The following is a 23,606-nucleotide window of genomic DNA, read 5'->3' on the forward strand; positions in this document are numbered from 1 at the left end:
CACTTCCAAACACTCCTTAGGCAACATCAACGACGGAGCACAACCAAAAAAATCAGGCATGGCTATAGAAAATAGCCACATTGAACAAAACTAAAAGTTTAGTACTCGCTCTGTTTTTTATTTGTCGTTTTTTAGTTTACAATTGAACTGTTCGGCGTTAAGTATTTGAGAATGAAGGTAGTACGTACAAGAATATCATTAAGAAGCACACACCAATAGGCACCGCGCACTGAGGCTTAGTGGCTGGCCGCAGGCGTAGGTCGGCAGGGGATTGATCTACTGGGCGGCTAGTCACCTTGGTCTGTTCGTGTCCGCGTGGGTGCTAGTCATTGGGCAGGGCACTGTCTGCTGGCCACCGAGTTAGGCAGTGGCCACTGAGACCTCAGGCGCTAGCCGCTGTTACTCAGTCACATGGGGGTTAGGGCAGATGGCACTGGCCGTCTAGCCGTGGTCGACTAGGGTCTGATCACCTGGGGGCCGATCGTTCGGTGGTTGGGTGCTGAGAGTTGGTCAGCGCTAGCAGGCAGACAACAACAATAGTAATGGCAGGCACGGAACGACAGATAGGATGGGAGGCAACGAGCAGGCGAGATACGTAGGATGAGGCACGATGGTTGAGATAGGATGGCACGGAACTGGATTGGGGTTTTAGTCGATTATAATGAGCTCGGTTTAATTCATCCATGAAATTTCACTTTAAAATGTTTAGTTGGAGAGAAATCAATGCCAGACCATCCTCAAAAAGGGAAAAGACCTCAGTGTGGCTTTGTAACTGCAATCAAACACTAAGTGGGTTTTAATCATGTTGACTATGTAGGTAACGAACTGATAACGTTTATTAAGTGTTGACATCATATTATTCATCATGGGTGCATGAGATACTAATGGAGACCCTCTTCCAAACTCAAAATAATGGGCTAGAAAGCTTAAAGAGCATGTTTATATTTATTTTATTTTTTAAAATTGAGTTCAGAACAAGTTGTACTATTAAGCTTATACCAAAGATAAGTTGAGATGATCCAATTGCTCACAATTTTTACACACAACCATATAAAAACATCCAACCCACACAAAAAGCCACATGCTTTTCGCTCTTATTCTTTCGCGGACTCCGTGGAACCTCTCCGCTTAGACACGAAGCCTCCATGTTCTACCTCGTTGACCATTTGTTGGGATCTGTGAGAGATACCCACACCCTATCGGTCATCTTTTACCTCATTCACTACCATCCAACCAGCACACCCTCTCTCTACTCCATTGATGCTACCAACCACCTTTGCCCAAGACTTTATGACCCTTCGACATGATTGGCTCCTAGAGAAAGTAGGAATGCTAGTAAATCTCAAGATTCATCCATCTTGAGCACTTGGTTAAGCCCTAACTGCCTAGGGTTTTTGTTACTCTTGGCGCCTAGCCAGCTAGAGGTTTGCTATGAATTTCCCAATCGATTATTGTCAAGCACCAAAAAGTTTGTATTGCCCTTTGTGACTTAGTGGAGTCCTTAATTTCACTACCTTGGTGGTGGGCTTCATAAAAGGTGCGAGTTGGAAGAGAGACTTTATAGCCTTTGTGCCTTCCTCAACATCATGGATGTAGGCAAAACCTCAACGGTGAGCTGAACCATGAGATAAATCTTTATATCTTCTTTGTTATGCTTGTTGTTAAATATTACTTGCGTTTAAATTTGCTTTTTAGGGTTTGCACCAATCTACTCTCTCCGTGAGTTCTAGATGCAACCACTGCTTTGAGAAAGTCAATACACTCTTTAGGAAGACCGATACATCAATCAATCTAAAGTTTGATTAAGTTTGAGAATTTCACAAAGACATGTCTATTTACCTCCTCTAGACCCTTGCTAGATCCTTTCACACTCTCGTCAAGATCACATGGTCGTGGTCCCTAATCCTTGCTCTCATCATCACCAAAGCAGGTTGCTGCAAGCTAGAGCAGTTGCAAGTATGGCAGCGATGATCTATACCCCTACCTAATCCTTGCCCTCATCTTTACCGGAGCAGGCTACTAGAAGCCGGAGCAGTCGCAAGGATGGTGGTGGCGATGCATGTCCATCCTATTCTCAAAAAAATAAAACTCGATCGGGGAGGGAAAGACCACCTTCCCGGTATAATGTCTAGGGTCGGTACTCAAGACGCACACAACTCACTGATGGCTAAGAAGAGACCAAAACATGATTTTAGTCGAGAAAATTCTTAACCCTGGACCCATTACTATTGGCCCGTCATCATCCACTTTGTAACGGTCCAGCCAGAGGATAACGTAACCCGAGAGTGGACAGGATAAGACGAAAAGAATTTTTTTAACCAAACTAAAAATTGGTCCCCGAGTGGATTCCGGGATGGAGCCGATGACAAGCGACAACTATCAACTTTTGTATTTAACGTGATGAAAGTGCCAAAGCAACTAAGCAAGGCTCCTGGGTATCTAGAAACGCATAGCTAGGAGCTACCGAGAAATGACAAATTGAGAACGTAATTCTAATCGTGCGCCTCAACAAGTTGTCTTGATGTATAGTAGTTTATCCGTCTAAACAAATATAACTATTATATTAAGTAGTCAAAGTGTCAAACAGTGTAAACTTCAAACTGATTTATATAAAAATATGAACATTTACATAAAAAAAGTACCGCCAGACCAATTATAAAATATATTTTTAGAAAAAATATATTTAAAGACATAAATGTAAATGTCTATATTATTTATTTTAAATTTAGTTAAATATAAACTAAATTGATAGAGACTTATGATGTGTTTGGTTTGTGGAGTCATCTAATGCTTTATGAGGTGATGTATCATAAGTTCATTCCATCAATTTTGGTGGAATCAACTCACTTCTCATGTATATATTAATTATTAGTTTATAAGGAATGAAGTGGTAATGGATCAACACATTCTATTTAACAAACCAAATAAAAATGTGAGAAGTGAGAAAAAGATCGATCACTTCATTCCTCAAACCAAACACATTCTTACCGTAGCTGTATTATTTTATGTGGAATGAGGATTGAGGATTACTAACTAAATTAAAGTACACTATTATTTATGGGACGGAGGAGGTCGTTGCCGCGTTCGACACCAATGAAACAAGGAAACGCAATAAGGAGATCCCTCCCTGCTGCTTCTCTGTACGCGTTACCCCCAAACCCCTCAGCCATCTTGGCGCCCTGCGGATGGAGGGCGGCAGCGGCGCTGCGCACAGGCCGTGGGATACGGCGTCGCAGCTGCAGTACAGCTTCAGGACGTCCGTGAGCAGCCTCAGCGAGGTGGAGGAGGAGGAGGCGAGCCCGCCACCGGTGGCGGTGGAGGACAGGGTCTTCGTGGCCGTCCCCGAGGACGCCAAGAACGGCAAGAGCACCCTGCTGTGGGCGCTGGAGAACCCAGCCAAGGACTGCGCCGGGGTTGTCGTCGCCCACGTCCACTGCCCCGCGCAGATGATCCCCATGAGTAAGGTTCCATTCCGTCGCAGATGGCGGGGATGCTGCTGCTGCCGTCTTTGCATCCTCGGAGCTTCTTGTGCAAAAGGAAACGCTTTGGGCGTTGACATGACTCTATGTCTCTGTTTCATTTTTTGTTGTTGTGCTATTGCCGGTATGGGGAAAAACTGTGGCAAATACTGAAAGCGCTCTTTACACCTTAATAGGTTTCTATAGAACCTAGTTCATGATGCACTGCCTTGAGGGTTCAGAGTTGACAGGACTTACTCTGTTCTTTCCAGTGGGGGCAAAAGTTCATCACAGCACGGTGAATCCACAACGGGTCAACGAATACAGGAAGAAGGTGCGAGCGGAGGTGGAGGAGAAACTAGATGAATACGTCCTTGTGTGCAGAAGACAAAAGGTAACAACCTCCCCCCATGCCGTCATCAGACAGACTAGTGGCCTAATAAACAACAACCAACGATACAGTAAGCACGCTACCTTAATTGACTGTTGGCTCATCGTTTCCCTTTCACAGGTCAGCTGCCAGAAAGTTGTAATCGAAATGGATGATGCTGTACGAGGGCTTGAGCAGCTCATCACTCTCCATGGCGTCGCTAAGCTTGTTATGGGAGCAGCAGCAGACAAACACTACTCCAAGTACGGACTACATACATGATGGCTGCGGGCCTGCGGTGCTGTCTTTGTAGTTTACAAAAAAAAGGTTTCTTTCCCCCTCTGTCGCAGGAAAATGAAATCACTGAAATCCAAGACGGCGCTCAGACTGACGGAGGTGGCGGCCCCATCGTGTAAGATATGGTTTACCTGTAAAGGGCGTCTCATATGCACCAGGTAAAAGGTTAAGATATGGTTTTATTTCACCTTCCCTTGTAGTAGTCCTGTATCACACAAGTGGTCAATCCCAGTTTGCTTGCATTGTCTAATCAGAAGCTCTGAATGCCGCGCGCAGGGAAGCGAACACAACTGTTCCCGCCATGCCACCACCATCACCTGCACTCACGAGCGCATCAAGATCATCAGTAAGCAGCGTTGCTAGCCAGCTGAGATCAATGTTACTCAGTCGCTCAGAGAGTGACGGGTCAAGCTCGAACGGAAGTCCAAGGCATGACCTGACCAGGTCGCGAACAGAGGCGGGGCTGCTGCTGTATCCCTCTCACGAAACCGTCAACATCGGTACGCCGTCTCGGCTCTATGAATCCTACGGCAGGAGGCCGCCTACGACAGCATCAGTGAGTTCCAGCGATTCCTGGAACGAATTCGGGAGGAGATCGCAGAACTCGTGGCACGATGATCTATCGAGAAACGACGGTGCGGCCACCACTACTGTCGTCGTCTCCGGATCAGCGATGCAAGAACCTGACGACGAGAACTTCTCGTCCCCTTCTCATGAGCTGGTACGTACGTATCATGAAGATCTAGACAGGTCGAACAAAACTACCGTAGATGAAGTGTAGTGTAGCAGATGGCTCAAGTAGGTCTGGACTCTGGTGCCGCACAGGAAAACCCGGGCGTCGATGCTAACATATACAGAAGACTCACGGAGGCTCTGAGTGAAGCTGAGCGCTGCAGGAAAGAGGCATACCAAGAGTCGGCCAAACGCCTGAGAGCTGAACTAGACATGGCTTCGGCTCTTGAGAATGTAATCGCTCTCCCATCATCCATGCATATGCACGCACGATTGGGATGGCAAATACTGAACCACCGCTGCTTTTTACAGGTAAACGAGCTGTATCAGCACGAGGTAAGGCAGCGCAAAGCGATCGAGGAAACGCTGGCGAGACAAGCGCAGGAGATGGAGGAAATGAAGAGACAGCACGGTGTGGCATCCAAGGAGCTGCACGACGTCAAGGAGCAGAGACTCGTCCTGGAGCGGCAAGTAACAGAGATGGCGTCTGCTGTCCAAGGCTACGAAGAGAAGGTGGCAGCTGCTGAAACGCTGAACACCGCCGAGTTCTCCTATTCTGAGCTGGAACAAGCGACCCAAGGCTTTGACGAGGGGCTCAAGATCGGCGAGGGTGGCTTCGGAAGCGTCTACAGAGGCTTCCTCCGCAACACAGCCGTCGCTGTGAAGCTGCTGGATCCGGAAAGCATGCAAGGCCCGTCAGAGTTCAACCAAGAGGTGACGCGATTCATCAGATCGTCACCCTCCTTCTCTCTTCGTTCAGTTACGCGTACCATACATGCTGACCCGGCCTTAACGACTGTCGTGTCGCCATTGTAACGTAGGTTGCTGTTCTCGGTAGAGTGCGGCATCCAAACCTCGTGACACTGATAGGGGCGTGCCGGGAGGCGCTCGGCCTGGTGTACGAGTACCTCCCCAACGGGAGCCTGGAGGACCGGCTGGCGTGCACCAACGACACGCCGCCGCTGACATGGCAGGTGCGCACCAGGATCATCTGCGAGATGTGCTCGGCGCTCATCTTCCTCCACTCGAACAGGCCGCACCCGGTAGTGCACGGCGACCTCAAGCCGGGCAACATCCTGCTGGACGCCAACCTGGTGAGCAAACTAGGGGACTTCGGCATCTGCCGCCTGCTGATGATGAGCCAGTCCACCACCACTACCACCATGCCCGTCGCCACCACGAAGCTGCACAGGACGACCACCCCGAAGGGGACCTTCGCGTACATGGACCCGGAGTTCCTGTCCACCGGCGAGCTCACCCCGCGGTCCGACGTGTACTCGCTCGGCATCATCATCCTGCGGCTGCTCACGGGGCGGCCGCCCAAGAGCATCGCGGAGGTGGTGGAGGACGCGCTGGAGCGGGGGCAGCTGCACGCCGTCCTCGACGCCGCCGCGGGGGACTGGCCGTTCGTGCAGGCCAACCAGCTGGCGCACATCGGCCTGCGCTGCGCGGAGATGAGCCGGCGCCGCCGGCCTGACCTCGCGGGGGAGGTGTGGAAGGTGGTGGCGCCCCTCACGATGGCCGCCGCCGGGCGGCCTCTGCCGTTCGCGCCGTCGCCGCTGGATGACGCCCGCGCGCCGTCCTACTTCGTCTGCCCGATCTTCCAGGAGGTGATGAGCGATCCCCGCATCGCCGCGGACGGGTTCACGTACGAGGCCGAGGCGATCACGGGGTGGTTCGACAGCGGCCGCGACACGTCGCCGATGACCAATCTCAAGCTCGAGCACTGCGAGCTCACGCCGAACAGGGCGCTCCGCTCCGCGATTCTCGAGTGGCGGCAGCAGCAGCAGCGGAGATAACCATTTACGTACCGAAGAAAGCATGCGATCTCCGTGGCTGATGCTAACAATCTAATTTCAACTGCACATATGTAGCGTTTGTAATTTGTATTCCATTGGTCAAAATTTGTTTAAATTAGAAAGAAAAATAAAAGGGAAATTTCTTAGTGTTGTGCACCGGTAGAAAAGAGCTTAAAGACTGCGGTATGATATAATTTTTGCAGGCAGTTTCGGTTATTAATCACAAGTAAGTGCTATTTGTAGTGGCGATTCCTTAAAAAAACCGCTACTATAAATCATATGCATGACATTCCTTAATAAAATCGTCACTATAAATCATTTTTATCCTATCTTAATACAATGATATATAGTTCTCTTTGATTCTATGATTGTTGTTAGTTACAACAGAAACCGACCATCCCACAATATGGTGCATTGCAATAACGGATATGGCCTAAGAGCAACTGCAGTAGTTGCCTAAATTATAGCTCCTTAAATGGATGTTTAGTAAGCTGCTAAATTAGATTTGCATGTAAAACTCACGATGATCTCCAATGGTTCCTGAAATATAGGAAGATCCAACGGTTTTGAATAATTGGTGGACCATCGGTTGCATGCGCCGCCACTATTTTTAGACGCAAAACACCTGACAGAGTCATGCCGCCACTATTTTTAGACGCAAAACACCTGACAGAGTCATGCCGACGAACAAGTTATGAGCGGTGCCGTCGCCTGAATCAATTCATTCGGTATGTCTCCCCGTTCAATACCAATCTACATCCGTACTGTTCATCTGCCAAATCCAAAATTGTAAAAGCTTCGTCGTTCGCAAATTTTGGCTGAAGCACATGTGTCGTTTCATGGTACAATCTCACGTGATGCAAAAACTTGGCGCATATGAGATTATGGAAAGGATTCACATTATGTTCTGTTCAATTTATCCGAAATGTCTATTGCAAATTCAGGTGATGGGTTCAAATAGATTGTTGTCATCACAATTACTTGATGAATCATCATCTGATGACGACGAGGATTTCATACTTTCTGCCGCGCAAATCATTCATACTGTTTCACAAGTTCGTACAAAGCCAGGAGGCTCTGTTCCAGGCCGTGCATATATTTATCGAGATAGAGAAGCGGGACACGCGAGATTGTACCAAGATTACCTGGCTGACATTCCTACTTATGGCCCAAACTTGTTTCGGCGGAGGTAACAATTTATTTAATTTGTATGGTTAGTTTGTGTGTACTTTGTCTTATAGATGCCTTATTATATTTCATTGCAACAGGTTTAGGATGCATCGATCCCTGTTTATTCGCATAATGAATGTTGTTGAACAACATGATGATTACTTTAAGCAAAAAAGAAACGCAGCTCAACAACAAGGTTTAAGTTGTTTGCAGAAGGTTACTGCAGTATTTCGTATGCTAACTTATGGAGTGGCAGCAGATGCTACAGATGAATATGTACGTATTGGAGAAGTACTGCGCTGGAAAGTCTAAGAAGGTTCGTTAAAGTTGTAATTGACGTTTTTGGTGAGGAGTATTTAAGAGCACCCAATGAAAGCGATATACATCGGTTACTTGCACTTGGCGATGAAAGAGGATTTCCTGGTATGCTGGGTTCACTTGATTGCATGCATTGGAGGTGGAAGAATTGTCCATCATCTTTACAAGGTCAATTTTCGGGCCATCATCACACGCCTACTATAATTTTAGAAGCAGTTGCTTCGCAAGATTTATGGATTTGGCATGTTTTTTTGGATTACCTGGCTCTCTCAATGACATCAATGTTCTTCATCGATCTCCCCTGTTCGCAAAATTATCAAATGGAGAAAGTCCACAAGTGAATTATAGAATAAATAACCATGACTATTCAATGGGATATTACCTTGCAGATGACATATACCCTTCTTGGGCAACATTGGTTAAGACCATACCAGAACCACGGGGCAATAAAAGAATCTACTATGTGAAGGCACAAGAAGCGGCACGAAAGGATGTAGAACGAGCCTTTGGGGTCCTTCAATCTCGTTTTGCCATTGTTCGTGGTCCAGCTCGTTTATGGGACGAGGCGACACTAAGCAACATAATGATAGCATGTATAATTATGCACAACATGATTATTGAAGATGAGGAAAGAGTCGATCCGGATGAACGTTTTGAGCACGGAGGAGAAAATGTGGAGCCCTCCCATGAGATGACAACAGATTTTGATGAATTTCTTAAGAATCACAAGAAAATTAGGAACCAAGAAACACATTATCAACTTCGAGAAGATCTAGTTGAGCACTTGTGGCAACACCACCCAGATTTATATCCTTAAGTAGGGGATGGCAATTTCACCCGCGGGTTCGGGCCCCGTCGGGTTTTGCACCCGTCGGGTTCGGGTTCGGGTGTAAAAATCCACCCACGGGTTAGACCCAAACCCGACCCGAAGCATTACGGGTGCGGGTGCGGGTTTTGATTTTCGCCCGCGGGTCACCCGGAACCCGGAGCTACGCCCGAAGCGCAGAGTTGCAGCCAGCCACCCGCCCAAGTCCTGTGCGCATCCAGTTTGTATTCCAGTGGGCCCTGAGAAAAACCCAAATCCCTCAACCCCAAGTCCCCAACCGGCCAGGGCCAACCGGCCAACCCTAGCAGGCTAGCACCAGGCGTCCAGGCGGCCGCGGCCACGATAGACCACCGGATCTGCCCAGAGGCCAGACGCCACCACCAGATCCGCCCGCCGCTGCCCGCCCCACCCGGCCACCCCCTCCGCCGTCACCACCACCGGAGGACGCATCCCCAGGGCCGCCGCATCCTGCTCCTGCCGGATCCCCAGGACCACCGGAGGAGGACGCATCCCTAGGAGCCACCGAGCGTCCGAGGCCAAGCCAGGAGTCCAAGTCTCCACTCTCCAGGACCGGCCGCGGCATCCCCACTCCGGCACTCCCCAGGACCACCGGAGTCCGACTGCAGCGGCGCAGCCTGCTCCCACCACGTACGAGGTTCCTATCCTTGCAGGTGAGGTGAGCCGTGAGCATGTCCCTTGGACCTTGCACAGCTTGACTTGAGCAGCTCTAATTTGTAAATTGCAGAGTCTGATGTCTGACCAAGGTGCTTCGAGGCCGAGCAGGAGCAGTCGTCAAGTTCCCACAAAGAGCAGTGCTGTGGTTGCAGGAGGTTCCTCAAGTGCAGCTACACCGACGAGTGCTGCTGCAAATGAAATGCCATCTTCAAGTGTTCAAGCTCCACCATCAGAAGGTACAGAACATGTGGTCGTAAATGATGATGATGATAATGTACAAGTTGGATGCAAAAGGAAGCTGAAATCTGATGTGTGGCTTGAATTTGAACAAGTAACAGTTAGGCGATCAATCCTGTTTTGTGAATGCTCTAATGACATGTTTGGAGGATGAAGAAGAAGAAATGGTAACATTGAGTTTCTTAACATTTATTTTCTTACTTTTGGTTTAATGAATACTATCATTTAATTGTCTATTTTTCTTGTTAGGATGAAGCAGATTCTACCATAGTTGATTGAAGTTGAAGCTTGACCAAGTGATTTGTTTGGAGGATGAAGAAATGGTAACATTGAGTTCCTTAATATCTAATTTCTTAGTTTTGGTTTACTGAATACTAACATTTGATTGACTACTTTTTGCTAGGATGAAGCAGATTCTTGTATTCTACAATGGTTGAGTGTTGCTGTTGGTGCAATATTGAATTGGTCTCTATGTGTTATGTTATTCCTACCGCTATTGGCTTGGTGTATAATGCATTAATGCTGTGGACCTGTGAACTATTTGTGTTTGACACATAGGCATGAACTTATTCTCATATGTATCATGTATTCATGTTACTGCTGTTATTATTGTGAGACTGATGTAATCATGTAATGATGCTGGTACCATTTCAGTTTGAGACATGAATTTATTGTTGCAATGTTGCTGTTTTGTCTAAGATTATTACCTGTGAACTGTTTTTTGCTGCTGGGCCAGTGGGCCTTCACCTGGCGTCAGCCGGTCTGCTGGTCACAGCACGCACACGCACTAGTGATTACTGATTAGTGAACATGTGGAATAAAAACGGTGACTATGTGAAACCCGACGAGGACCCGAAACCCACCCGAAACCCGACGGGTGCGGGTGCGGGTGTGGGATTTCACCCGCGGGTGTGGTCGCGGGCGGGTTTGGGCTTATTCCGCGGGTGCGGTCGCGGGTGGGTTTTTTCTCCACCCGACCCGAACCCGACCCGTTGCCATCTCCTTAAGTTCATTTGTTAAAGTTGTTTTTCTATTTCCTGCAAGGTGAACACAACAGATTATGTAAAGGACTAGATAATTTACTGCATCAGCTCTTTCTGTTTGTATCACACACCTGTACTCTTTGGACCAGATAATCTAGTACAAGGTGAAAACAATGAGTCGATATTGCTACTATGAGCCTTGAAGGGCAAATAGTTCATAACTAGGCTCCATTGAACGAGACAACACAACCTACATTCATATTCAACTAGACACAATAGATTTCAACCACACAGCACTACCTCCATTGATATGAAAAATGAAATGTCACAAGACACAATCCAGCAATAATAAGAAAATGAAACTACTGAAGGCACGTGTCCATAAGATAAAATCCTACAAGTATTTTTAAAAGAAAACTGGATAACTATCTAATTCATGCGACGAGTAATAATTTCAGACTGAAGGTTCATGTAATATTGTTGTTGCATCTCATTTAAAGAACTGAGGTCGATATTCATAATTCTCTCTTCTTCAACAATTCTCTTCAAGTAAGTATTGTTGGCTTCATTACTAAGCTTCTCCCTCTCTAGTGCAATTCTCTCTTTGTCAAGCTCAAGCCTTTCTCTGTCAATAGCATATGACTTGGCATACCTTTCCTCTCTTTTTATCTCTTTCTCTTGGTCAGCTTCAACCTTCTTTGCCCAAAGAAGGTCCAATGCTTCTTTGCAGACATCACCTCCACCACGATGCTTTGCTTCTTTTGCCTTCTTCCCTAATGGTCTCTCTGGTGCTGCTAGCTCTGGAATGCAAATTTCTGCAGGGAGAACAACATTTGTATCCTGAGATGCAGCATCAACATTTGTTGGACTTGATTTCTTTGATGTCTTCTGTTTTTTGTTGCTATTTTTCACTGCTACTAATTGTTGCAGCTTATCATTCCATTTTGGTTGATTTCTCAATAACAGCCAACAATGTCTAAACTGGAAGGACTTGTTCTGGGGATCTTGAGATTTAAAAAGCTTCTCGGCCTGCTCCACCTGAAAGAGAACAATAAACTCAGTCAACAACAATTTTATAATTGACAAATTACATCTACTTTGTATGATGTCGTACCCTATCATGAATTGTCATCCCACTTTGATTTCTAGTTTCAATACTGTTGATACATCCACAAAATTTGCTCACTGCATCTTGGATAGAACTCCAACGATGCAACAGTGATCCCTCACTACGTTCTGCAAAAGTTCCTCTGTTTTCCTCAAAGAATAAGTAGATCCTTCTCCAAAATGTGCCTCTAGTTTGATTTGTCCCTTGAATAGGATCTGTACTAACATTCAACCAAGCTGCAACAAGAAGTCTATCTTCGTCCTCAGTAAAGTTTTTACCCTTTTGCTTCTGGTTTGACTTCGATGACGTTTGGATATCCTTTATTTGGGCAGTTGGCTGCAACTCAACTGGTGTTTCATATACATCCTCAAAAGTTTCAAAAGCTCCATTGACAAGATTGGTAAAGTAAGAACCATCCCCTTCCATACCTGCAAATATTAAAACATATATAAATGGCATATTATGATCTAGGATTATTTGAGTTTGACTGCTATGAAAATGACACTTGCTAAAGGTATTTGAAATGTGTGGCAGGCTCTAAAAAATGGTACTGTGATGTTAGTTTTCAGAATTCACAAGTTACACAAGTGCTTTGCCTGACAATGGATAAGGCCTAAAAATAATACGAGGTGAAAATAAAACTACTTTGCATCTGAAAATGAAATTACCATTGGAACTACTATCAATTTGAGCTTACAAGTAATGTGCATCGAAAATGAACAAAATAAAACTACTTTGCATCTGAAATGAAACTGTACAATCAAAATGTACAACTGAATTCTAAAAAAAATAGTACAACTTAATTATAATCACTGCACTGCATTATTACCACTGAATAAAAATTGTAGCACTGCATTATACAAGAGGTCTTCAAGAATGGTTAAGGAATAAGTATCGATCTGCCTAGATTGAAAGATATATAATTCCCAAGATGAGTACAGACATACTAGGAAAGGGTTTCAGTTAATATTGACTGAAACTAGTTCATTCTCATCTCTCTCACTCTCTATAGCTTCTAAACCAGTTGGCAAAGGTTCAATATGTTTCAGCAAACATTTTTGAAGTACATCCATGCACCCTTTGCTCGGACGACAAGACAAGCATGTCCCTAGGCGCCAACGTCACCACATGAATGGCTGGCAGCTGCCCCAGGTCTTGAGCTCAAGGCAACCAATGGTGTTCTATATGGAGTATGATGACCCTCATCCATCTCCCATGCCTGACCAAGAACATCGCAGTTAAGAACTCGTCATACCTTCAATCGAAGTCGTCTCTGCCACTGGGGACGAGGGCCTGCCGGAGGAACACAAATCCCTGCCGATGGACCACGGCTAGTCGGTGGCGTATGGGAAGGGGAGGCCAAGCACCAGCGACGGAGGGAAGTGGAGGCCAAGCACCGACGACGGAGATGAGGGTATGGAGGCGGCGGGGACGAGGGCCTGGAGGCGGCGGAGACGAGGGCCTAGAGGCGGCGGGGACGAGATTGAAATGGCGCGAGTGGGTCGTGGGCGGCTATGGCAACGCGCAAAACAAAAAAATGGCGCGATTGGGCTGTTCGGGAGTCGGAAAACACTTGCTACATGTAGAGATCAAATTGGCTGGGATAGCAACTTAGTAAATTTACCAAGTTCATTTCAGGAGCCGTTGGAGAGGGGATTTTATGATAATTCTCCAAATTACTTGTTTAGGAAATTTTTTAGGCAACTACTGGAGTTGCTCTAAACCCCTTTCTATATAGACATTAGTTAAAAATGTATACTGAGGACATGTTTAGATCCCATGTTCTAAACTTTAAGATGTTAAGGTTTAGTACATCTTGAGTAGCTAAACTGCTATTGTGTGCTAAAGTTTAGCATTTTACTTTTAACACTTTTTAGCATCCTTGTTTGGCTCTCTAAGTATTAAAAGTGTAGTACTAAACTTTAGCACCATGAATATAAAAAGATCGAAATCTTACCCATGATTTAAACATGATTGGAAGTGTAATGCATTGAAATAAAAGGTAGTGCATTGAAATAACAAATTTATTAGGTCCCAAATCTTATCCATGATTGGAAGGCATTGATCTTCTCTTCCTTGCACGAAATCAGGCTTTGCCAGGAACCGCTATTGCATGCTCAGCAACCTGTTCATACCTCAACGACGACGACCGATTGGAGGAACACCAGTTGCATGAAGTATAACGAAGAATGAGGCGTAGGTAGCAAACTTTAAAAGAAGAATGGGTGGAATCAAAGAAATATTGAGTGTGTGGTTTGTTAGACTCTTATTTAGGGTTAGGATTATGGTTCTCGTGTAATTACCTCTTTGCCCTATTTTAATGGGCTTAGCCCACCTAACTCTTATATATAATATACTCCCAACTCCGGATTAGAATTAGGGTTTCACATATTCCAATCCGATATGGTATCAAAGCTAGATTTTTCTCCCTCCTTCATTCCAGCCGCCACCAGTCCTCCTTTACATTGTTGACGACACCGAGCGCATCCTCCTCTGCCTCTCCTCCCATGGACGTCGTCACCTAGGCCGCCCCCGTGGCCATCGCAACCCCGCTAGGCACAGACACGTGCCTCCCCACCTCTCCATGCACGGTCGTCTTCCCCCATATTCCCAGCACGAGCGCATCTACCGACAGCTCCCACCTACTCGCATCGTATCCACCTTGGGCTCCTGTTCCTCACCACTGGCTAGCTCTGCCTACTGGTGAGCCATCTCTCTCCCACCGACAGCCACCTTACCTCGCCCCTCTCCTCTGCTCTCGTCGGCTTCCCCCCATTCATGCCTCCCTCCTCCATCCTCGGTCTGCCGCCCTCCCTTCCTCGGCTAGAGGCCTCTCCCCTCTCCTTTGCCAAGCCACCCGATGTCTTCTCCTCCTGCATGCGCTTCCCCGCTGTTGGGGCGGACTTGGGCCTCATCCGCAGTGCACTTCAAGAACAACTTATACCAAAGATAAGTAGAAAAGTGTAAATAGGAAATCAAAGAAGAGACAAAAAGATATAGATTTATCTCGTGGTTAGGTCAATCCTGAAATGCTTGTCTACATCCACGTTGGAGCTAGCCAAGCTGGCTTGAAGTCTATTCCAACTCATTCCCCCGGTTGCTCAGGTTTTTCACCAGGTGACAAACCGAGTCTTCCACTACATCGATGAGGGTTACAGCAGAGCCGTGGCTGTTTACAACTCATGACAACACTCCGGCGGAGTAACACTACTTGCTCAAGATCAACATTCGCTCATAGCAGCACTTCCACTCTCAGCTTCCTAGTGAATATAAATCACGATGGTCATTTACATTCATGGTGGAGAAGGTGTAAGCTCAGAATTGATAAACTGAGACGAAGGGTCTTTGATGGGATAGTGGTCTATTTTTGTTAAATATTTGGAAAGAAAGGAATATAAGAAATTTTCAAAATTCCGAAAAAGATCATTTCGCTGTTGCACATCTTGCACGTCTCTGTCTTGCAATAACGGGCCAAGGCCGCGTCGTCGTGATTGGTAGTTTAACTCGGCTCGCTCGCTCGCTGTCGCTGGGTCCCCACGCAGCCCATGAAACATGGCAGCATCAGCAGACAGCAGGACACGTACGTATGACATGAGCTCGACATGCTCGCGTATTGCTTGCTGCTAATGCAGGCGCTGCATCGTGGCGATGACTTTGGGGTAGTTAATTGGCGGGTCAATGCAGCAAGCACGAATAGACGCACAGTCTCGCGTCACCCCCGGTAGGGTGGATACGCCACGTTCCTTTTCTTTTGCCCTCCCATTTTCTTTCACTACAGAATACAGATACATACTCATCATATACAGGCCGGCCGGATACTACGGTCTACGAGGTCACACCACCGATCGAGCTCCAGCGCGTTTCTTTTTCTTCGGACCGTAAGAGAGAAGCGGCAAGCAAATGGAGGAGTGGGAGCCGCTGCGGAGCGCACGATGCAGCCCCGCCGCCACCCCAAGCTCCCTGCTGCAGGACGAGCTGGCCGCACACGAGGTGTTCGTCGCGGTGCCCGAAGAGGTCAGCGACGGGAGGAGCACCCTTCTGTGGGCGCTGCGCAATCTGGTCAAGGACGGATCCAAGCTTGCCATAGCTCATGTCCATTATTGCCCTGCGCCAGCGATCGCCCAGAGTAAGTTTACAGGGCACAATATAGTAGTCTAAACGCATTTGTTTAGTTCAATATCAAAACTGCTTAGCTCTAAGATATTTTTAGAACTAGGAAACATGTCTCTGTATCTGAATTTCGAAAGCAATTGCATTCGTTTTACACCCCCCTAGCACGTACGGCTCGGAATTCGTTGCATCTGTCACAGTTTTCTTAACTTGCACTCTGCAGCAGCTTGTGATTTCCGTTACATTTCAGACAGGAGTCATACCAGCATGAAACCAGAAGAAATCAAGGAGTACAGAAAGCAGAAGCGAGCAAAGGCCGAGAAGAGTCTAGATGCGTATGTGCAGATGGCAAAGGCTGTTACATTTCAGGTTGCCTGTGCGAAAGTAATAATCGAGACGGATGATGTAGCTGAAGGACTTGAGGAGCTCATCTCTCTTAATAACGTAACTGAGTTTGTCATGGGAGCAGCTGCAGACCGACACTTCTCTAGGTACGGATCAGACTAACAAAATCGCTCTACTTCCTTAAATTGGATGCACATCTTACTTCCATGATTCTGAATGATTAACCAGAACGTCACCATACTCTCTCACACTTGAGGACCTGGGATACTTAAACAAGTTTTCTTACAAGCTGGTTATGTGGTTGCAGTAACAGAATACTCTATTTTCTCTTCTAACAAGAAATGGATAGGAAGCTATAGCATACTCAGACCAAGCAATTTCTTAAGAGCATACCTTGCAATCGCGCATTCTAACAGATGCTCTCAAACTGTAGAGAAATGAACACGCCAAAGTCGATGACAGCGCTCAAGCTTTTCAAGACAGCAGCTCCATCATGCAAGATGTGGTTTACTTGTAAAGGTCATTTGATATGTACCAGGTAAAGGGCGAGGTCCAGCTGACACCAGAAATTTTTAGCACTTCCAGACTTCTATATATCTACGAATAGTACATTCCATTTCAGCTGGGAACCCAATCTACTGTGTCATTAAACAAGAACTCTCCCCCTGATTGTCCCAAAATATAGTCAGTATTATATTCAGGATAGAGGGGTTGCAAATGATGAAAAAATATTAACCATGCATATCAACACTTACAGGGAAGCAAATGAAAGCCTTCCTGCCATACTTGCATCACCTGAAAAAAGCAACGCGCCGCTGTCACCGGCGCACAACGTTTCAAGTCAAATGGGATCAATGGCAACCGAGTTAGAATACAAAGAATCAAGCCACAAAGGATACATTTCAAGCTCATCGGCTGCAGCAGAAATGACGGAATGGGATTATCTTTTTGGAGGTGACTATCCTAAATATACATACGAGATGTAATTCTTGCAAAAAAAAAGTTATGTAGTTCTTTGCCTCAAATAATTTAGTTAAAATATTATGTACTCACATATAAAATTTTCATAGAATGCCTAAGAGATTGAAATTTAGTTGTGAAGTCATCTAACATGAATTTTAGGCATCAGTGACTAGTGATGCTTACAAATAAATTCAAGACATTACAACTTATGTATGTTTGTAATCAATTGTATTATTTACCTATGCTCAAAGTAATATGATAAATGAAACCTAGGGTTTGCACCCAAACCAACCATTTTTAGATAGATGCCAAAAATCAAAGCAACCATTTTTAGATCATGGAAAAGCACCCACTCTCACATGCGATACATGTCTACAAAAAGGAGAGGTTTCCTATGTGAGCAAAGTGAAGCTGCTTTCAGCCATGCAACCATTTTGAAGGTAGTCACACTGATTTTCCACTGCGATGATAACACAGATTGGAGAATGATAGTTTACGGGTCATCAGGAACTGACGATGCTGTCAGCTTCTCTGAAACTGCTGCTCTACCTTCAGTTATTGGCGATACACATGAAACAACACAAGTGGTGCATTTTACAACTCAGGAACCTGATAGCACCTACTTGTTGCTAGCATCAACATATAATCAGGTATGTTGCTAGCATTTTACAACTAAGAAGATGGTAATGCTATTACTCAATATGGAAACACCAAAATAATCAGATGGATGGTATCATACAGGAAGACGAACCCAGTGTACATGAAGAAAAGTATGAGAAGCTTCAAGATTCATGCATTGAAGCTAAGTTGTTAAAGGATGAAGCTGATGATGATGAATCTAACAAAATCCGGAAAGCTGAAATGGACCTGCTTTCAGCACTTCAAAGAGTAAGCTTTGTTTTATGGGTTCACATTCACACTGCAGCTTGCATTATATGTAAAGCAAAGTAATACGTAGACCATCTAACCATTGTACTATTGAACATCATATAATTAATTACTGATTAGGTCCAGTGTGACCAAAATAGCGAAATCTCCTTGCAGATTAAAGAGTTGGAAGATTCATATATTCACGAGGTGAGCCAGCGAAAAGAAATTGAGAAGACGCTTGCTAGACAAAGGTTGGAGATTGATGAAATGAGGAGACAACGGTGCACGCTATCTGATAAATTACATGATTCGGATAAGCATAAGCTTGTACTTGAACAACGTATAACACAAATTAAGTCAGCTGCAAAAGATCACGTGGAAGAGATTACTGAACATTTTATAAGACAATCAAGTGAGGAATCTAAAAAACACCAAAAAGTCAAAATGGGTCTGCTTTCAACACTTCAAAGAGTAAGTGTGTTGTATCAGGACTTTAGGAGTTTACGGTTCAACTAGGGAAGCATGTGATACACAAGATGTAAAGTATTCTTATACAGGTTAAGGAGGTTGAGAGTTTGCTACAGAATGAGAAGGCACAGCGGGAATATATGGAGGAGAAGGTATCAAGACAGAGAACAGAGATCGAAGAAACAAGGAGGCAACGAGATAAACTGTACCATGACTTGCAAGATTTAAAAGAGCAGAAGCTCAAACTGGAACAAGTTGTAAGTTTGGCAGTCTATTATTAAGTTTTAATGTATTGTTGAACATTGTTCAGAATATATGACTGATCTTTTGAAAAGGGTATGTCTGAAGAAACTAACAGAAGAAGAAAAGCTGAGAGAGATCGGCTCTCATACCTTCAAAGGGTATGTTTTCTTCTTCCTTTTCTGCACCATTGGTCCTTAATACAAATCACAGGTGGTCATGGAAGTGGTGATTGCTCGTGCAGATTAAAGACCTGGAGCACCAGCACATACATCAGGTGAAAAAGCAGGAAACAATGGAGGAGACAATGACAAGACAGAAGGAAGAAATCCAAGCATCGAAAAGAAAGCTACATGAGACACATGGCAAACATATGTCTGAGATAAAGTCCGCCGTGAAGGTTCATGAAGAAAAGCTCGCCGACAGCAAGCAGCTTCTCCAAGAGCTCCAAGCGAAGCATGACAAGCTACTGCGTGAGAGAGACACCGCAGCTATGGAAGCCAAAGAGTCACGCCAAAAGAACAAGCAAAGAGCCTTAGGGACGACTGAAACTGCGAACACCGAGTTCTCGATTGTCGAGCTGCAGAAAGCAACCAGAGGATTCGATGCGGAACTCAAGATCAGCGAAGATGGATTTGCAAGCGTCTACAGAGGTTTCGTCCGCAACACAGACGTAGCAATAAAGTTGTTCCATTCGCGAAGCTTAAAAGGGCAGGCAAGATTTTACCAAGAGGTAGGTAGTTGACATTGCTTACCTTCAAGTTCTTACCGCCCCCTTTTTCGAACGAGCAGTGACATCACTACTCACTCGCTCCTGCAGGTTGCTGTCCTCAGTAGGGTGAGGCATCCTAACATTGTCACGCTGGTAGGAGTATGTCCCGACGACTTCGCGCTGGTGTCCGAATTCCTCCCAAACGGCAGTCTCGAGGATTGGCTCTCGTGCAAGAAAAGCATGCCGCCTCTGACATGGAAGGCGCGCACAAGGATCGTCGGGGAGATATGCTCAGCCTTGGCCTTCATCCACTCACACAAGCCATATCCGATCGTTCACGGCGATCTGAACCTGGGAAACATCCTCCTTGACGCCAATTTCGTCAGCAAGCTGGGAGGCTTGGGCATCTGCTGCCTTCTTCTAGGTGGTGGTGAAGACGACATAACGGCCACCAGCCTGCGAAGCCGCCCTTCAGCAGCAGACCGTAGTAAGGGAACACTCCGCTACACGGAGCAGGGCGGTGGATTCAAGTCGGCAGCGGAGCTCATGCTGTGGTCCGACGTGAACTCGTTCGGCGTCACCATCCTTCGCCTACTGACAGGGCGATCGCAGCAAGGGATCGGTGAGATGGTGGAGGAAGCGATGGAGAAAGGGAACTTGCACTCGATCATCGACGCCTCCGCGGGGGAGTGGCCTCTCGTGCAGGCCAGCCAGATGGCGCATCTTTTGGGCTTAGGTGCGTCACCCTGGGCTCGGGGCGCCAGCCAGATCTCGCCGGGGAGGTGTGGGAGGAGGTCGAGCAACTGATGAAAGCCGCTTGCTTGACCGCCGGGGCATCAAGATTTGCGTCGTCGTCAGAAGACGATCCGCCTCCATCGTACTTCATCTGTCCGATTTTTCAGGTACCGAGTATTCACCAGATCCACAATAGCAGTTTAGATGCTTGATACCGGAGCAGTTGAATTCTGAATTTAACCCCCCCCCCCCCCCCCCCCCCCCCCCCCCCCCCCCCCCCCCCCTCTCGTTGTCTGATTCGATGGTGGACAGGAGGTGATGAGTGACCCCCACGTGGCAGCAGATGGGTTCACATACGAAGCCGAAGCGATCAGGGGATGGCTCGACGGCGCCAGCACGTCGCCGATGACAAACCTGAGGCTTGCACACCGCATGCTCACCCCGAACAAGGCGCTCCGTTCAGCGATTCTCGAGTGGCAACAGAAACAGCACGGGAGATGAGATGATGCTTTCACTGGGTGTGGATGTGGATGTCAGCAGCTCCTCCAGATGCTTCATCCGTCCATCTTGTGTCCGGGCGCAGTGCACAGGGTTTTTAAAAACCAAAAGGGGATGTTTCTTGTGTCCGGAACACAGCGCGCAAAATCAATTTAAGATGTGTTTGAATGTAGTAGATCTAAAAATTTTAGTAAAATTAGCTAGCTAACTGTTAACTATTTTACTAAAAATAACTAATAGTTATGTTTAGTGTTGGGGTCGTGCTTCGGTGCGCCGAAGGTCTCACACGAAGAAGCAGCTTCGGCCGAAGTCGTCTCCAAGAGATGGCCGAAGGTCCCTTTTCATGGAGCTTCGGCGTTTTAAACCGACATAGAGATAGAATGACCTTTTTATACATATAGGTCTGAGTCAATGCTGTAAACTTTCGCAAGGGGCATAATTGTAATTTGTCACAGGCTGCGACCTGTGCCTATAAATAGATGAACAGTACCTCTGTACTGTTCACGTGAACCTGTCATTTGCTTTCGCATCACGCTTGTACTTTTGCCTTCCGCAGGACCGAAGGTACATTTGTAATTCAAAGTCATTTATATTCATTAATACAAGTAGAGATAATTCTATGACAATATTTAAATGTTTATTTCATATTCTATGATTTATGTGAATGCTTCATTCTTCGTTGTTATGCTTACGAAGGTATGTCCTTCGTAACCTTCGTCCGAGATGCTTTATATCCCGAAGGGATATATCGTTATGGAGGACGAAGGACCTTAACACTTAACATTTTTTGTGTTGCCTTGTTCTTAATTCTTAGCATTTGAGAACAAGTCCCCAACATTGGCGCCCACCTCCGGTCAACTCACTTCCACCTTTCTGAGCTGATGGCTTCGTTCAACACTCAAGCTGGAGCTGCTTCGGCTTCGAAGCTGGTGCTCCCGATAACAGGCGGTTCTTGCTCAGAGCCAGCTAACAAAAAGCAGAAGAAGGAGGCTCAGAGAAGGGTGCAGCATGTTGGAGTGCAGGGACCCTTCATTAAGTCAAAATGGTCTCACATTCCAATTACCTTCTCTCAGGAAGATCTTCAGCTCAAGGACTATCCCCACAATGATGCTATGGTCATTTCTTGTGTGATCAAAGGGTTTCTGGTTCACAATGTCCTAGTTGACACAGGCAGTGCAGCTGACATTATATTTGCCAAAGCCTTCAGACAGATGCAAGAGCCTGAAGACAAGATTCATGATGCTACGCACCCTCTTTGTGGCTTCGGAGGGCGGCAGATTGTGGCACTCGGGAAGATTACCATGCCGGTAACCTTCGGATTTGTTAATAACACAAGGACTGAGCAAATTATGTTTGATATTGTTGACATGGAATACCCCTACAACGCCATCATTGGTCGTGGTACCCTAAATGCTTTTGAAGCAATTCTTCACCCAGCTTATCTCTGCATGAAGATACCTTCGGACCAAGGGCCTATTGCTATTCATGGGAGTCAGGAAGCTGCCAGAAGGGCCGAAGGAAGCTGGACTGATTCCAAGGCAATCCATAATATAGATGGAGTTGAAGCTTGTGAACAGTACAAGTTCAGGAGGGAAAAAGCAGCTTCGGCTGATCAGCCGAAGCCCATGCTGCTGTGTGAGGATATAGCAGAGCAGAAGGTGCTATTGGGCTCGCAATTATCTGAAGATCAAGAGAAAACCTTGATAAGGTTTTTATTCAACAATAAAGATGTTTTTGCATGGTCAGCCAATGATCTTTGTGGAGTGAATCGGGATGTTATTGAACATTCGCTCAATATTGACCCATCCTTCAGACCCCGCAAGCAGAGGCTTCGGAAAATGTCTGATGACAAGGCCGAAGGGGCTCGCAACGAAGTAAAAAGACTCCTAAGTGCAGGAGTTATCAGAGAAGTGAAGTATCCAGAATGGCTAGCTAACACTATTATGGTGAAGAAGGCCAATGGAAAGTGGAGAATGTGTATTGATTTCACAGATCTCAACAAGGCTTGTCCGAAGGATGAGTTCCCGCTGCCAAGGATAGACTCTTTAGTTGATGCAGCAGCTTCTTCGGAACTCATGAGTCTCCTGGATTGTTACTCAGGCTATCATCAAATCTGGATGAAGAAGGAGGATGAGCCGAAGACTAGTTTCATAACCCCAAGTGGTACATATTGCTATCTTCGGATGCCTGAGGGGCTTAAGAATGCTGGAGGGAGTTTCAGCAGGATGACTGCGAAGGTTCTCCAATCTCAGATAGGCAGAAATGTGTTGACCTATGTTGATGACATTATTGTAAAAAGCACGAAGCAAGAAGACCATATTGCTGATCTGCAGGAGACCTTCGCCAGCTTCAGACAAGCTGGTCTGAAGCTGAATCCAGAAAAATGTGTCTTCGGAGTAAAGAAGGGTAAGTTCCTTGGATGCTTGGTTTCAACAAAGGGAATTGAAGTTAACCCAAATAAAATCGAAGCTATACTTCGAATGGAGCCACCAACCACAAGAAAGGGGGCCCAAAAATTGACAGGAAGACTGGCATCTCTTAACAGATTTATATCCAGATCAGCGGAAAGAAATTTACCCTTCTTCGAGGTGCTAAAATCAGCTGAAGTCTTTCAATGGGGCCCAGCTCAACAAAAAGCTTTCGAAGAACTCAAGCAATACCTGATAGATCTAACAACATTAACTCCACCAAT

General features: G+C 46.1%; 3 protein-coding genes, 1 long non-coding RNA gene and 1 pseudogene across 5 annotated transcripts; 3 read left to right on the forward strand and 2 right to left on the reverse strand.

The window, feature by feature from the left end:
* Nucleotides 1-3,076: 3,076 nt before the first annotated feature.
* Nucleotides 3,077-6,898, forward strand: LOC103653883 (U-box domain-containing protein 33). Its single transcript, XM_008680698.2, has 8 exons — nucleotides 3,077-3,459; nucleotides 3,731-3,852; nucleotides 3,970-4,091; nucleotides 4,179-4,283; nucleotides 4,402-4,846; nucleotides 4,951-5,091; nucleotides 5,170-5,571; nucleotides 5,679-6,898. Exons 1-8 carry the CDS (start codon nucleotides 3,186-3,188, stop codon nucleotides 6,654-6,656), a joined length of 2,589 nt encoding a protein of 862 aa, XP_008678920.1. The 5' UTR covers nucleotides 3,077-3,185; the 3' UTR covers nucleotides 6,657-6,898.
* A 1,203-nt stretch (nucleotides 6,899-8,101) lies between these two features.
* On the forward strand, nucleotides 8,102-9,284 carry LOC118476963 (uncharacterized; annotated as a pseudogene).
* Nucleotides 9,285-9,687: 403 nt separating this feature from the next.
* LOC111591360 (uncharacterized) lies at nucleotides 9,688-10,666 on the reverse strand. The gene is made up of 2 exons (XR_002750542.1): nucleotides 10,590-10,666; nucleotides 9,688-9,833 (listed from the first exon to the last, which is right to left on the reverse strand). It is a non-coding gene; the product is annotated as an uncharacterized lncRNA (long non-coding RNA).
* A 579-nt stretch (nucleotides 10,667-11,245) lies between these two features.
* On the reverse strand, nucleotides 11,246-12,392 carry LOC109946050 (uncharacterized). The gene has a single exon (XM_020552650.1). It carries the CDS (start codon nucleotides 11,985-11,987, stop codon nucleotides 11,295-11,297), a length of 693 nt encoding a protein of 230 aa, XP_020408239.1. The 5' UTR covers nucleotides 11,988-12,392; the 3' UTR covers nucleotides 11,246-11,294.
* A 3,174-nt stretch (nucleotides 12,393-15,566) lies between these two features.
* On the forward strand, nucleotides 15,567-21,523 carry LOC100383603 (uncharacterized). 2 transcript variants are annotated; one of them, NM_001366824.1, is made up of 12 exons: nucleotides 15,748-16,099; nucleotides 16,334-16,574; nucleotides 16,862-16,966; nucleotides 17,186-17,382; nucleotides 17,869-18,041; nucleotides 18,133-18,279; nucleotides 18,436-18,732; nucleotides 18,819-18,986; nucleotides 19,065-19,130; nucleotides 19,214-19,702; nucleotides 19,790-20,583; nucleotides 20,729-21,523. In NM_001366824.1, exons 1-11 carry the CDS (start codon nucleotides 15,874-15,876, stop codon nucleotides 20,486-20,488), a joined length of 2,808 nt encoding a protein of 935 aa, NP_001353753.1. In that variant the 5' UTR covers nucleotides 15,748-15,873; the 3' UTR covers nucleotides 20,489-20,583; nucleotides 20,729-21,523. The 2 variants fall into 2 exon arrangements, with proteins under 2 accessions (XP_035822946.1, NP_001353753.1); XM_035967053.1 differs by having other exon boundaries at nucleotides 15,567-16,099; nucleotides 19,790-21,083.
* The last annotated feature ends 2,083 nt before the right edge of the window (nucleotides 21,524-23,606 follow it).

Source organism: Zea mays, chromosome 4 (genome assembly GCF_902167145.1).
Source record: "Zea mays cultivar B73 chromosome 4, Zm-B73-REFERENCE-NAM-5.0, whole genome shotgun sequence".
Taxonomy (NCBI): Eukaryota; Viridiplantae; Streptophyta; class Magnoliopsida; order Poales; family Poaceae; genus Zea; species Zea mays.

What these genes read in the sequence shown, in the direction of transcription:
- LOC103653883 (XM_008680698.2), top strand. Translation starts at nt 3,186, where the DNA reads ATGGAGGGCGGCAGCGGCGCTGCGCACAGGCCGTGGGATACGGCGTCG. An exon ending in TGGCTTCGGCTCTTGAGAAT is followed by an intron (nt 5,092 to 5,169) that starts GTAATCGCTCTC and finishes TGCTTTTTACAG; the next exon opens with GTAAACGAGCTGTATCAGCA. An exon ending in CGTCAGAGTTCAACCAAGAG is followed by an intron (nt 5,572 to 5,678) that starts GTGACGCGATTC and finishes ATTGTAACGTAG; the next exon opens with GTTGCTGTTCTCGGTAGAGT.
- LOC109946050 (XM_020552650.1), bottom strand. Translation starts at nt 11,987, where the DNA reads ATGATAGGGTACGACATCATACAAAGTAGATGTAATTTGTCAATTATA.
- LOC100383603 (XM_035967053.1), top strand. Translation starts at nt 15,874, where the DNA reads ATGGAGGAGTGGGAGCCGCTGCGGAGCGCACGATGCAGCCCCGCCGCC. An exon ending in TGCGCCAGCGATCGCCCAGA is followed by an intron (nt 16,100 to 16,333) that starts GTAAGTTTACAG and finishes GTTACATTTCAG; the next exon opens with ACAGGAGTCATACCAGCATG. An exon ending in AGGCAAGATTTTACCAAGAG is followed by an intron (nt 19,703 to 19,789) that starts GTAGGTAGTTGA and finishes TCGCTCCTGCAG; the next exon opens with GTTGCTGTCCTCAGTAGGGT.